The sequence below is a fragment of the Seriola lalandi genome, unplaced genomic scaffold, assembly GCF_002814215.2.
Source record: "Seriola lalandi dorsalis isolate HSWRI2012SDOR001 ecotype SW California unplaced genomic scaffold, Sedor1 jcf7180002054748, whole genome shotgun sequence".
NCBI classification, from domain to species: Eukaryota; Metazoa; Chordata; class Actinopteri; order Carangiformes; family Carangidae; genus Seriola; species Seriola lalandi.
The window spans coordinates 875309-890984 of record NW_019525301.1 but is presented as its reverse complement, the minus strand read 5'-3'; the positions used below and the strand labels follow the sequence as shown (position 1 = coordinate 890984).

The following is a 15676-nucleotide window of genomic DNA, read 5'->3' as shown; positions in this document are numbered from 1 at the left end:
GTGGTTCAACTTTCCACAGTCCTTGCCAAGCTTCATCCATTCACAGACTGTAACTGTAACTTTGACTAAAACCACTCAAATCTCCAGAGGAACAATCCCGAGAATTCCACTTGCAGAACAGAACATCTACATTTTCATTTTGGTGTTGAACCTGAACTTCAGGAATGCTAACACGCTAGCTGCAAGGCATGCTAGCCCCTTGAAACTGTAGTTTCTAGTTGGCTGAATAATTCACAGCATGTAAGCTGATCATTACTTGCAGGTGTCAGAATATTCTGACAGAAAAAAACATTTCAATTCTTATCACCTGCACATATTTGACTGCTGGACTATTTGTGTTTATTTGCCCGAAACAGCCAATGTACCACCTGTACGTTACCTGTGTAATCTAATGGGTGCACTCACCGTATCATTGGGAGTGTGCTTGTGTGTTTGTGTTCAGCTCAGCTTCTGACTGAATTCAGAACCATAGACTGTACATAAAGATGGACGTGGCCTCCGTGATGTCACACTTAGGTTTCTGAAGAGCGGTTAGTGGGCCGCTCTGCCGTCACCATCTTGGCAGTGCCTGACTCCAACCAGCTCCCAGCTAATCCAGGTGGAGTGTATATGGAGCCCAACTTCAGTGAACGCTGGTTTGTAGCAAGCATACGCTCAGCCATCTGTCACTCAAAGCAGCCACACCCTCAATTATGCAAAACTTTAAGCCTTAATAAAATGTAAATGGATGAGTTATATAAAAATTCACCCAGTTACAATTGTCATGAAGGAGGAAATTAGCCGTAGAGACCAAAACCATTTTTTGTACCAGGCTGTAAACATGTTTATTTCGGCTGTAAAGTTTATTTTTTCAAGTCTGTCACAACACAGTACATGCCCATGTTGAAAGACTTATGCTCACTTTTCTAAAGCCGTAAGGTAAGATAGCAAATGAGGCTTTAGCCTAAGTTCAATCAGGAAGACTATCTACATTATATTCTGCTTCCATTCCCAATTCTCTCGTTTCTCCGTCTCTCACCTCACTCCTTGTAATCAACTGACTTCAGTTGCTCGGCATCCAATTGCCACGATCTCAACCAACCAATCACGTTGTCCCTGTCATTCTTAAAAAAAAAAGTTGTTCTCCTCTCTCCTACTATCAGCTGTCATTTCAGTGCGTTTGCTGCGACCTTCCTCCACTCCATCCACTTGCAGTCTTCATATTCCCGGGGGGAAACACTTCACACAGCCTCACCCCCTTATCACATATGATGACATCACGATGGGATCTAATCGCCAAAGACTCTCACATATCTCACTTTTCCTCTCGTTTTTCACATGGCAATAAAAGTTTATCTGTTTACACAAATGAGTCTCTCCTGATTGAACTTAATTTGTCTAATTCAGATGCTGAGGCCTCAAATGAGCTTCAACTGAATATTCTCACAAAGATTGAGGACTTTGGATGTTTTCCCCAACACAGAGTTGTGCTAGAAGTGAGGAGAAAAATGATTGTATATAAAAATGGACAACACATCTCCACTTCCTCCCACTTTACCAAAAAGAAGCCAAAAAATGTCGGATAAGGGCGCTGCCATTTTGCACTGGTGACGTCATTTGGATTCAGTGCAGTAGTGATAGTGGGGGTGGAGCCACACTTTTAAGGTCTCACCCATACACCCATCTGACTCAATCGCAAGTCAATCACAGTTATCAATCATGATGTCACACCCCCTTTTGTTACTTCTTTCAAATAACTAATTAAAACCAAACTTCCCAGGAAAATGAACACTTGATCATACATCAGCAAATGACAGAAACTAACTAAAACTTATTCAATGTGTACATAGATTTTTTTATTTGAATCATGTCCCATCTATTAACATGGAGGGGGGCAGGATTTATGACCTATACTGTCATCCATCTTTATATACAGTCAGAAAACAATAGATTATTGCAGTGATCAAAAACTCTTTCAGTGGGCATGTAAGTGTTGTTTATAATAATGTAATGTAATTCAGACAGGTCCTTTAACTTCGTGCTGTTAGTTTTTTAGTTGTGCTTCTAGCTGTGTGTGCAGCTTGTCAGAGGGGAGCGATCATTATGTTGGAGAAATATGCTCTGTAAGAAGTTTCCCCAACACTGTCGAGACACATCCAGCTTTTCACGTAGTTGAGAACCTCCAGTGCAGCTATCAGAGCGTCCACTTTTAACACCTGAAGGTCGTGCATGTGGAAGCTGAAGCCTCTAACTGCAGCAGCTAAAGCAAACCTGGCTGAGTGATGACAGGGTATTTGAGGCAGATGCGAAACCACGCAGTGAGAACCCTCACAATGACACTCTCCACTCCCTACTATCAACCATCAGACATGATTACAGCTCCCGCTCCTTGATCCAGCGCCTGTCTGTGCCCACTGCTTTGATTTCTCATGATTCTCTCCTGCAGCCAAAGTAATCAAACAAGATGCTCAACTCAGACAGAGACTTGACCCTAGCGTGACATTTGTTAAAGTCACACTGCGAAAGGAAACAATCTGTCAAACATCTGCCATTTTATTCAGAGTGAACGAGGATGTTTCTCGAGGTGCTGCTTTCTCTTCACTAAGATTTTTACTGCTGAGTGGAGATAAAGGCAGAGATTCTTTCAGTCAGGTATTCCTCTGTGGGGAAACTCCATACAGTACTATAGGCATCGAGAACATTAATAATACTCCGTCATTGATGGTTGTGACCAAACAGGGAGTCAAGACTACCAGAAAGATTACCAGAAAGTAGGAAAGTAAAGCAATTTAATGACATCAAAAAACACCAATTAACATTCTTACCATGCAATGGCTGACGTTTTGCAAAACATTGTGATTGTTCTGATCACGGTTCTTCTAATGTTAATCCTGAACAGCATACTGTTTGTGGTTTGAATGGCAGTATATTGGAAGTAACAGAGTAAGGATTGTTAAAACTGATGTCTACAGGATATTGTATCAGCAGAATATTGGTGAATGTCAAATATGCAACCAGATCAAAGTAATCTGATTACAAAGAAAATCTATAACGCATTACAGGTATGCATACAGAATGTATTTTCTTCTTAAAGGGACACTCCACCAACTTCACATATTGAAATCGGTGTAATGATCATGCAGAGTATGAATCAGCCTACAAATACAACATTCTCTGAGGCTCTGGAGTCAACTCTGAGAAGTAACCCTGATGAGGTCATAGTGTTTTGGAGACTGCAAATTTATAAGCAGGAAGTTTGCTTTACAATCCAGGGAAGTGGAGTTAGAAAGTTTCTGGTGAAAGATGCTATTGAGCCTCATTATGGGAAATATAGGATCCAGTTTTCCTGGAGTCTGAATCATGCTGGGGACTAAAAGTCAGGATATACTGGCTTCTGCTGCTACAATCTTTTTCTTTTTTTTTTTTTTAAAGTGTCTCTGCACAAGTCTTTTGCAATACTAAATCTTCGGAGTATCCCCTTTAAAGGTGATGCTGCCGTAGCCGGTTAGCTTAGTTTATCTGGATACAGCTCATCTGGTTCTGTCTTGGATTAGCAAAAGCCAACCACCTTTAAAGCACACTGATTAACATGTTAATACATGTAGATTTTTTTTTTTTTTTTTTTTTTTTTTTTTTTTTTTTTTTTTTTACAGATTAAACAGATGACTCATAACATGTAAATCAGTGAGCTTTAGGGTTGCAGGTAGGAGTATTTTGTTACCTTAGGACAGAGCCAAACTAGCTATTTCCCAGTATTTATGCCAAGCTAAGACAACCAGCTCCTGGGTGTGGTTTCATATTTATTGTATAGCTAAAAGAGCTACAGGACCGGGTATCAATCTTCTCATCTAACTCTCTGAAATATGTGTATTTCCCAAAATGTTGAACTCTTCCTATATACCTTATGTGGCTCCTTGTAAAAGTAAAACCTTTTTTGGGGTAAAACTGAGAGAAACTTCACCTGTGTCATTTGTTTGAAAAACACCAGCTATTGGCAGCTTGTAGCAATTTAAAATTATTTAACAGTAAACTGGAATAAATTGTAATTGTAGTTGTAGCTTTAATTCAAGATGTTGAAGATTTTGATAAAAATGTGGATTACTCATTTACACTACAAGTTCTTACAACTTCATAATCAGGAGAATAGTGTAATCTGTAATGGATTACATCTGGCACAGCAGTACGTACAGTCTGAGTTTTGTAATTTATACTGTCCAATGGATCTAAATGTTCATAAACAAGGCATAACAACTAAATTATACTTTCTTCTAGCATCACAGGGCGATTCAATAATCAATGTTTATGATATGAAATGATATGTAAATTTCCTTGTTATTTTGTCAGGTATAAAACCACTGAGAAAAATAAGTTAATAAGCAACCTTTATACACATCTTACATCATATTTAATGAATCAATTTCAGATATAAAAGGTCAGTAATATTTGCTCCAATTGAAAAATATCAGCTTGATATCCCCACTTGTGTCTGTGTGGTCTGCTACAAGATGACATCAGAGGCAAAGCAGCATGTAAACCATGAGCAATGGGGAGTGAAATTTTCCTAACATTTGTACAAACAGTACTGCAGCTGAAGTAATGGAAAGAGAGAAAAAAAGAAAATCCAAGCCCTCTACATGTTTTGCGTAATAATAATTATAAAAAAAAGACACTCCACACATAGAATATACACTATATATACACAGTATTTAGTAATGGTCTTTCTGTTGCAACTTGACAAAACAGAGCTTCATAAAATGAGAATGGCAGTGTGCAGTTGGCAATGACGCATTACATTTGACACAAAACTTGTGCTCGGTATGGATAATGTCTGTTTCCTCTTTCATTTGTTCCTCACAGCAGGTTTAATGAAAACGGTGTCCAGGGGAGGATGGATGGCGGTTCCGCTCCTCACGCCGGGGTCTGAACGGTGGCTTTGATCTCGGCAGACACCCTCTTCTCCTTTCGCCCTGCATACTCGCCGATAAAAGAGCCGTCCTCGTTGAACTGAGCGTCCTCGTCGCCGTAGTCCACCAGACTGTCCCCGCTGTCCCCCGCTTTGATCTCTCTGCTCAGCGAGTGTTGGCTGCCCTTCAGTGGCTTCTCGTCGTTGTCGCTGCAAGAGAGGCACAGTGGATTTAGAATCACCTCATTTCACTCATGGCTTCACTCAATGGCTTATTGGAGCGGACGGGCGTGCAGGCTTGAGCAATCACTGCCTGTACGATGAGCCTGTGTGACTAGCATTACTGTTTACCTCTGGCTGACCAATGGGAAATAATCAAACAGATGCACATGTTGAGACAATATTAATCGCTACGTATACATACATCGATGCATTTGACAAAGTGATGACTAGAAGAGAAGGGAGATGCTGAAGGGGACATTAAACTGGTGCTGATGTTGAGGCTGCACATGCTGCGGCTCTGTAATTTAACTGCATTTTAACTGTGAGACCATTAAATGGTGTGTACTTTTATTTGATTTGGTTCATAAGTAACTAACTTTCTCAATACAGCCTTAGAGCTCCCTGTCAGTCAGGAGTCGGCTGTGCCAGTTGTTGTTAAATTGTAACCGAGTCTAATTATAATGAGTGATTACTACGTGCAGATTTGCACCTCACTAAATTTAAACACGGCCCAGCCCTCGCCACGCTGTTGCGAACATCAGAGGTCAGAGAGCGGTGGAGATCGCTGACTGTCCTCTCTGGCATAGCACCACCACGACGCCAGGCAAGGGATTAACTAACAAACTAAATCTACACAGGTTGCAACACAAACTATCTCTAGAAATTAGTTGTTCTACAGCCAATAACTGATAGCTAACAAAGCTAACAAGCTTTTAACGTATAACCCCGAACAAGGTAAAAGAAATACTGAATACGGTCGACACATCTGACCCCACACCTGATGAAATTCTGTTTGATACTGACTGAATATTGACAATATACTTCATATTACAAAATTACCAAAAAAATGTTGGTTAGGCGAGCCACTCATTCTGAATAAACGCTGTGTGGGCATCACTAAACATGTTAGCTCAGACACTGTTAGCTGTGTGACATAGTGAACTGTGCCTGTGACTGTTGTCTTTATACTACAGCCTTAGCGAGAGGTTAACTCGGAGTAGGGTTGCCCCCCCGTCCTGCATAATATGGGATCGTCCCGTATATGAAAATAAAATGCTGTGTCCTGTATTGAACCAATACATCATGAAATCAATTTGTCCCGTATTTTGGTTCATGTTATATCCTCCGAGTGCTGTGAATAATGAAATGTCAAGTACAACCAAACCAGTTGTAGCCTACAAGTCGATTGGAGAAGTTTATCAATTGGCAATAGACTGATGAGCTCTGTCTGCTTTGAAAAAATGCAGACGACAGCAGACGCTCTGGTGGTCTACCTGGAAGAGCGCATGTGATTAAGGTTTAATCCAAATCGCAGTGGTGTGGGTCTGACCCGTGGCACTTTGCTGCATGTCATCCTCTCTCCCTGCCTTTCATCTCTAATACTAACTGCAAATCAGCATCAGGCAACATTTTTTTTATTACTCTTGATAGTTCTGTAATTGTCTCAAAAAATCTTTGCATCACCGGGGGTGGAGGGGGGGGTCTGAATGTCCCTTTTCTCACATAAAAAGGTGGCAACCCTTGCTCAGAGCTAAGGGCACAGTTAAACGTTTTGTTGTGTTGCCGTTGGCTACGACACACAGTAACCTGAGTAGTAGTTTCCTTACAAATTGTAAGTGCGACCATGTAGTGTCTTCTACTTGTATGTACATATAAATAAAAAGTCGGACATACATTCATAAAGGATTGGCAGTTAAAAGAAAAGTTCTGGAAATAGGCACAGATTTGCTTTCTTTCCAAAAATTAGATGAGAAGACTGATATCACTCTCATGTCTGTATAGCCAGCAGCTAGTTAGCTTAGCTTAGCATAAAGACTGAAAACAGTGGAAACAGCTAGCCTGGCTTTCACCTCTAAAGCTCTCTAATTAACATGTTATAGCTCATTTTTTTATCCATAGAAAAACCCAAGTGTAAAACCTACATGTTGAGGTTTTATAAGAGTTTATGTGCTGGACTATATCTTAGCTGGGAGCAGTGACTTCCTGCACCTCCTCTTGTCATTTTTGGGAGGTTGCCAGGCAACCAGCAGAGACTCAAGCCAAGAAATAGTATCTGTTATATCCTCTTTCCGGTCTTTGTACCAAGCTAAGCTAACCTGCTGCTGGCTGTAGCCTTACATTGAACGGACAGATTTGAGCATGGTGTCGATTATCTCATCTAACTCTCTGTAGGCAAGAGCATGAATAAGCATGTTTCTCAGAATATTTAACTATTCCTTTAAGTTTAGTGTTCTGTCCATTCCCCTAAAAGTGTCATATTTACTGGTGAAGTTAAAGTGACACTGCCAAAGATGTTTCCAAGCAACCGTTTTTTTACTAGCTAAGGTGTTTTAATGTCATTTGGCATTTTAATGGTGTGACCTGATTACTAGTTACTACAAACTCAGGAAGTGCTTAACACTCAAACTCAGTGACAGATTTAACATCAGCTGGTGTGACCAGCACCTGGAAGCAACCTGACAAAATATAAACCCTGTCACACTGAGCCACTTTTATGTTCATCATATCAGCATTTGTCTTGTGCAGATCCCAGTGATTGGGGAATTAGACTAGGACTCTTACTGCAGTGGACTGATATGAATTGGACCACTACAGGATTAATGAAACGTGCCCAGATATTACTGCCCTGGAGATGAGCTGCTTTCAATTACACTGATTGGTTTTAGCCTCCTGCTGTGGGCTGGGCAGGCTGCTTTTAACTCCATAAGGACAGAAAATGGCAGCATCTGAACGGCACTGCTGCTCCCTTTATGTCGCACATGTCTAACACGTCTAAGACCAACACAACAACGTATCTAAGATCACAATGGCCTATAAAGGGAGGCTAACAATCCAACAACACTGATGTGTAAACAGATCGGGGATGCTACTGCTGTTTATCACATACATTCCAGTTACTCAGTCCATCAAATGTCTTGAACAGCAGAAGTGTGAGGCTCCACGTGAACCTGCTGCATGCTGGGTTGTCTTTTCAGCAAGAGGAGAAAGGCATAGAGAATTACTGAGAGGAGAAAATGGAAACGACCGCCAGGAGAAGAAGAAGAAGAAGAAGAAGAAGAAGAAGAAGTTCATACACTGTTGCGCATGAATTGCAGTGAGGTGGTGAAATAGCGCTCTGAGGGTTACGCTTACCTGTACTCGCAAAATGTGTCGTCATTCATGCCCTGGGACTCCACGTCTGGGTGAAGGTCTTCTTTCTCTTTTACTGCTCACAAAATGTAGAGAAGATATCAGTGATTTCCTCAGGAGAATCCTGCAAATGAAGATCACTGTGTCCCCTGACTGGTAACGTTATTTGATTCTCAGTCCCTTATTCCCTGCACTTATTCACTGGATGAAAGTTCAATGCAAGCCATGGAAAAAAAATCACAAAATTTAAATTTACTGAAATCTACATTTTTACAAATGTTTTTTCTAAATATAGATCTCCTTCTATATAAAAAAGTAGCTTTTGTCATGTAAAATAGTTTGGGTTGTTACTTTTATATAAATCTTACATTCATGATAAAGAAACACATAGTCCGACATGTGGTGTGACAGAAAAAAAAAAACCACATGGCTCAGGCAAATGAAAGAAAAGGTTGTTGGAGCTACGGGCGATAATGAGAACTTAATGAGAAAACAAAGGACAGAGCTGCGCCTCGCTCTTTTTCTGCTGACGAGTGAAGCGATCGCTGCCCAGACGACAACCTGATGGCCATTAGCTGTGAATAATAAAGCTGATAAGGACTCTCATGTCCCCAACAGGAGGGATAACACTGGGACACCACAGCGCTTATGTCATTGCTCCCCGCGCAGCCACCCCATGTGCAGCATTTGCATTTTTGTCTCGCTGTGTGCTGCACTTTGTTTGGATTGCCGCTGGAAAAAGCTGCGTGTCTAAATAATGCAACATTCAAATGCTGGACATACAGTGCAAAATGCTCATTTTCCTATCAATACACAAGGCTATTTTATGTATAAATTTGCATTACAATAATTTTCAGGTTTGGGGAAAAAAAAACAACCTATCAGATTACATATTCCTGCAGTGGCTTCAAGGATGATTGATAATTTCTCTCCTAGCAACAAACGAGCGGAATGGAAATATAATGATGTGGCAATTAGTATTCAAGCGAGGTGAAGTGTGTGTGCTTGTGAGTGAGCACCTACCAGAATACTTTCCTCCTTTATTTCTGTTGACAAAGCAGGCGATCAACACAATGAGTGTGAGGAGAGCGATGGCACACATCAGGCCGATAAACCAGCCCTGGGTGGATATTCCTCCGTGGATGCTGGCCAGACCTGAGGAGAACAATACCCAGTGACTTTGACACGCCTTGGCCTTTTCATCAGGACACTTGATTGAATGTTTACATCGACAAAGCCTATCTGATGCAAAGGCAGGAGGTGTTAGGGCGCACCGCTGATGGAAACGGTCCAATATTAATATTAAACAGCTAATCCTGCTTGTCTAATTAATCAAGTAAAGGACGCTGTACAAATGTAATTCCTCTCAGCGAGTCTAAATCCCGGTGACACCACAAAGGACCATGCGCTGCGGCTTGAGTCACGCCGGCGCACCTGTACTCTGTTCAGTGAGAGGTCAATCAGTTCTGCTGCCTCTCTTCTTTTTTTTTCTTTTTTTCTTTTTAACTTGAGCTTTTTGGGTTTCTCTCCTCACCTTTGAACCTGGTCGTGATAACATCTTCAAATATACTAGAGTTCTCAACTCTTCTGTTAGGAATAAGGCGCACAGTGTACTCAGTCCCAGGTTCAAGCCCGTCAATGATGTGGAAAGTCTTAGAGGTGTTTAAGGCCTCTGAAATCTTCCAGTGACCCTCACCTGTGCAGAGGGTGAATGATCAGGGTGGGTTAGTACTCATGAGGACACAAAACTAGTGTAATCTGGTAGAGGACCGTTTCAGACACAACACAGCGAATGCTATTAGATGTTCCACCTACAGAATCTCTAACAAAGTCCAGAAACTAACACAAACAAAAAGGTAATATGAGCTTACGGTTGTTCATATACGCAATATAAAACTCTGCATGCCCTCCTCCAGATATCCAGCTGATATTTGCGAAGCTGTCGCTAACAGCTGAGCTAACATTCGACAGGGCTGATACTGATGGAAGAAACGAGACAAGATGAGGAAAGGAGAGAAACAGTGAGGAAGGATTAGTAAAGGACAGAGAAGGTCAAGGCCAAAGCATGTAGTGGTTAGGAGTGTTGTCATTATTCAATGAAGGATGCTGCTCTTCACCTTCTGTGAAAGGGCCCAGCATGCTCTTCTGTTTCCTAACACTAGTGTAAGGACGCATCAATTACACCTGACAGAGCGGGACACTGGCTGAATCTCTCAACAGCAGACGTGACAAGAGGAATGTGGATATGGAGATGGAGTCATGGGTGGAGCCTGCAGAGCTAAATGGACAACTACATAAATCTTAAAGGATTTACAATCAAAACTCATCAACTATTTCTCCATGTTCTTATATAACTGTACTGTTATATAACAGAAAGATGTCCAACACTAGTTAAGAAGTAGTTTCTTATACTTAAGTCTGGAGCCAGGATTTACAGATACTTTTTACTTCCCTCAAAAACATTATAAAACATTCATTCCTTCTATTCATGCTAAATTACATTTCCTGGATTTTTTTTTTTTATGTCCCCACATAATGATATAAATGCCTTTTCCACATCGACCAAATACCTTTAGTTTAACGCTCTCTGCCTTGAAAACAGTTGCATTTAAAGATGGTTAGTTTGGCTGCAACTAATAATTATTTTCTTTGATGAAAGGTCATGTCTATAAATTTCTCATTTTGCCCCAAAACCAAAATACATTTTATTTACAAGGAATTTAGAATAGAAAAAAAAAGCATTAATTTAATTGGAAAATGGAACCAGAGGCATTTTTTGCTTGTTTAATGACTAATTATTAGAAGGTGAATAAACAATTACTCAGTTATCAAAATTGCTTCTGTCTGCATTATTTAATTCCTGGAACCTACACATGAACTCAGTGTCCAAAATTATAGATATAGTCCTGCTTATTTTTAGCTATGTTTTGTTATTTTCTTTGAAGGAAATTCAAAGCGTCGTCTAACTCAGACATGTAATGTGGACTTTTGATACTTGACAGAGTAAAAAAAAATCTAATAATGTAGTGAATGATGTGCATCATTAGTATGGGAAAAGTATGATTTGACAGCAGCTGTCTAAGCTAGTCAACAACGCACAATCCACTTCATTTCCCCACGGCAAACATGCAAATCTTCTGTTGTGTCTCCAGCTCAGGTGCATTATTTGCTCAGGTGATAATTCAGCACACAAGGACACCTGTGTCTGCGCTGCCCGTCCCAACCACTGCAAATGACACCCTCTGACTAATGTTGATGGATTAGTCTGCAACTATGGTAATTCCAATTATTGGAAGTGCGCGATGACTTCAACTGACAGAGGCCCCTGAACTAAAAATATCTCAAGGCAGGCTGCTGCGTTTTGTCACTACACTCCTCAGCTTGCTATTAACTGGTGCAGAAAGCAGCTGCTCACCCAGCAGGACGCTGATGCCCTGGAAGATGCCCCTTCAAAGTCAGTAGGCTTCTTCTTCTTTTTTTTTTTTTATAGAGAGAGACCAGAAAATATTCTGATATAGGAGCTTTCAACAGCCTCCACTTATCCACTTATCTCAGTGTCCTGTAAATATCACCCTCCCAGTATGAGCTCACACCTCCCCGGCATGGCCCAGGAGGACGTTTCTCCTCGCTCACAGCTCAGACGCTGCCCTGGGACAGATTCTCATCCCGGAGCTGTGTTGCTGTTTACCCACTTGAAGATTTCATGGAAATGTCAGGTGACTGTTGGGTCAATACGCTGCCGTGTACAAGGGGACTGGGGCCCAACAAATCAATCACTGACAATTCGACATATTTGTCCCATTCAGGCGGCTGCACTCTACAGCTCCACTGTCGGATCGGGACAGATCTAGTATCTTAGATTTCCCTGTGGTGCAGCAGAGAAATTAAAACCGGCTTTTTTCATTAGCATGCACTTGTCATATAACAAACAATAAAATAGAGCTACTACCTTACACCCCAGCTCTTGTTGCCACCGGAAACAACAGACAACAACTGAAACAACTGAAACTACAAAAGAAAAATAACTGAAGTAGCTAATTAGCGGAATACAGAGCTACCTCTGCATCTTTGTTTTTGTGATGTCAGTTTATTTTGAGAGGACAGCCGGGGAGTTTTACCGGCCGTCACGTCACCGCAAAAATGTCTGGACAAAACATAAACATGTAATCGGTTTCAATTATTTCGTGTTTATTTCCCAGCTTTTGTTTGTCTCTGTGGTTTGATGCTTGTTGTGTCAGAATGTGCTGCGGCTCTACCTATGGTGGATCGTGTGGGTTTGGTCACTGGGGACTTTGGAGTGCTTGGAGGTGAGGGGGAAGCTGACTTGCCTGAAAAGAAAGACAGATGTCGTGGTTATCGACTGAGATCGACCCCCAGGGGGCGCTACGTTCTACTGTTAGCACTCTAAGATTAGTAACTACGTGTCTACTGTGAAACAATCTAGAAAAACAAAAAATCATTTTACATCTGTTTATACACAAGGTGAGACGTTGGGATTTTTAATTTGCCTTTCAAAAAGAGCTCAATTTTCTTTTTATACATCATTAAATGGAAGAAGGATGGATGTGTGGCGTGTCTGATCTTCTTCCTGGGTTTGGCTCTTAAAGCATCATTTAGTTCCTCAGCTTGAGTTGGTAGACATGTTGCACTGAGTCTGCTGTTGCTAGGATAAAAGTCAATATTCGTTTACAGTCACTAATGAGCCAAGATTAATATGAATTTATAATTAGGTTACTCATTACCATTGCTATTAGCGAGGAAGCCACAAACTTTATCTAAGAAGAAGTTGACATTTTTCTAATGAAAGGAGGCATCAGAGTGCTCTCTGCTGATGGCAAGGGCAAACAGCAGACAAGGTCAATTATCTGCAGAGGAGCACAGTGTTTGGCACTTTTTAGTTCTTGTACAGGAAAAATAAACTGTGTTCAACTGCTCGAGACTCAAAAGCTGATGATTTATTCAGGCTAAAACCATCCACACCCGTCCACATTTCTACATCCAACCATGCACTTACTACCTAATACTATTACGACTGTGAAACACGTTGCACCAACACACACACAATTACAAATCTTCATTCCTTCATTCCAAGAAGGAAGCAATTTGAAATTGTGTGTGCAGGTATGACACGTCACAGTTTCTACGGAAACACAGATCTACATACTGAGGCCAACAGTGGAAGCCAGAGTGGAAGCTGCAGGAAAAAAAAAAAAAAAAGAAAGGAAAAAAAGAAAGAAAGAAAGAAAGAAAAAGACAAACATTGCATTGCTAAGCAGACGTTTACACATTCACACACATTTACAATACACACTGTTTGATCACACTGGTAATGCTGAAAGCATTAGTGGCGTTACAGTGATAGAAGTACTGTTGACAGTAGAGTTACCACAATAAACTTAAAAGCTCAAATCTTAAGAAGAGTCTCCCACACACACACACACACACACACACAACACACACACACACACACACACACGTAACAGCTCTACAAAACTGCAATTCTGTAAATAAAAAATGTGTCTTTCTCCCTGTAATCATTTTGCTGGTTTTTCAGCAAATAAACAACCCTAAGAGCCAATTAAGTTTCTTTCTGTGATTCTTCTACAGCGCTAAGTAATCACTGGCATATTTAGCAACTGCAGTGCCTTTCAAAATTAAGTTTTGTTTTTGCATAACACAACTTGAATGAGACACTGAATTTCTTTGGGGGTGCCACCCTATTATTTATGTTGACAGTATCTGTTGCCGTGGTCCGTTGTAATGACGCTCAGGTGAATCCGGAACGTACAGCTTCCTGTTTCATATCCCGTCCAGTCGCTTGTACCGCTGCCCACAATCTCACAGGAGCTTTTGCTTGATTGGGGCCAGCTGAAGTATAGTGTGCAGTCCTCAACAAAAGATATGTAATTGAAAGGAAAAAATTACATGCTACGAGCTGGCTTATTATGATTCCTTACCCAGTAACTCTTTTATGATTACACAATTCACTATCAAAACCTTCAGTTTCCCTTCTGCTAAAAGTAATTTTCTTTCTTAGCTGATTGTTTCATAGCTCGCGCTCTCCCTCCAATCAATAAGCACTTGCTCTCTCATGACAGTGACAAATGGAAACCTCCACTACACCCATATGAAATTGTTTATCCACGAAAATTACTTACATGGAGATATGAAAAGCTTGGTTGCCCAAGCATATATCATATTCTCCTAGTTCAATGCCATTTTGAAATTGTGAAATGGCTTTGTCACCTAGTTCGCTTGGCCTGAATTCGTGCCGATCCAATTCTGCGCCTCAGATCTCGTCCGTGTTCTCGACATGCTCACTCACCCATTCAGACACCCACAAGCCAATCCAGACACACACCACCCAGCCGTTTGCTCTCTGGATCCTCCAATCACTCACTTGTTTCTAGGGTGGTGGTGCACTCGTCGCTGACGACAGGCCCGCAGCCCACGGTGGTGCAGGAGCGCAGGTAGAACTTGTATTTGCTCATGGGCTCCAAGTCGCGCAGGATCCACTGGGTGATGTCGGGGTTGCTGATGTCCACTGTCTGCAGCACCCCCACCTCCTCAGTCTCGTTGACTAGACATAAAGATAAAAATATTTAAAAAAACACACACAAAAAGTGTTAATTATAGTCGGGTACATCATCATACGGTCACCAGAAGGTAAAAGTAGTACAGGGAGTAACAGGGCAACACATTTACAACAAAAAGAGGGAAAACAACCCCGCGCTTACACTGTTTTCTCCTGATGATACTGTATTGTCACCACTGGTACTGTTTTGTTTCACACACCACATAATAACAACAAGTTTCTACTATTAACTAGGCACTAACACTGTAATGAGGAAACTCTTCAATGTTTTCAACTCCTTGTCCTGAACAAGTAACTTGACACTAAATCCATTTTATTTATATAGCACACTACACCGAACAAAAAAAATGAACATAACACTTTTGTTTTTGTTTTGTTCTGAGTTTAAATTAAAGATCTGAGACTTTTTCTAAGCACACAAAAGGCGTCCTTCTCTCAAGTTGTGTTCACATATGTGTTTACATTCATGATAGTAAGTACTTCTCCTTTGCCAAGATCATTCATCCACCTGACAGGTGTGGCACATCAAGATGCTGATTACGCAGCGTGATTACTGCACAGGTGTGCCTTGGGCTGGTCATAATAAAAGGCCACCTTAAAAATGTGCAGTTTTTTTGACACTGAACCAAACTTCCCGCGCCTGGCTAATATTAGCGATCAGATGCTCGTTGGTCACAGGAACAACTTGTCATGTTCTGCCATGGCAGACACTTTTTGTTAGTTTTAATTTGGACTTTTTGCACTTCCTGTTTTATTTTGTAATTGGTTTTTCCATTTGTGTCAGTGTTTTTGCTTCCTGTCTTGGTCCTGTGTCTGTGGTGATTGTCTGCCCCGCCCTAATGTGTTTC

The 15676-nt window shown here is 41.1% G+C and overlaps 1 protein-coding gene across 8 annotated transcripts in view; it reads right to left on the bottom strand.

Annotated features, from left to right (window-relative positions):
• Positions 1–2751: 2751 nt before the first annotated feature.
• chl1b (cell adhesion molecule L1-like b) overlaps positions 2752–15676 on the bottom strand; it is a 68409-nt gene continuing 55484 nt past the window's right edge. For 5 of the 8 annotated variants that reach the window (XM_023424709.2, XM_087178865.1, XM_087178864.1 and 2 more), the window contains 6 exons: positions 14634–14813; positions 13398–13427; positions 12490–12561; positions 9257–9388; positions 8237–8309; positions 2752–5092 (listed from right to left, as the gene is read on the bottom strand). In XM_023424709.2, the coding sequence (XP_023280477.1) occupies positions 4888–5092; positions 8237–8309; positions 9257–9388; positions 12490–12561; positions 13398–13427; positions 14634–14813 (692 nt within the window). In that variant the 3' untranslated portion in view covers positions 2752–4887. Of the gene's footprint in view, positions 5093–8236; positions 8310–9256; positions 9389–9767; positions 9930–10104; positions 10213–12489; positions 12562–13397; positions 13428–14633; positions 14814–15676 lie in introns of all 8 variants that reach the window. The other 3 variants (XM_023424701.2, XM_087178866.1, XM_023424710.2) reach the window with 3 other exon arrangements.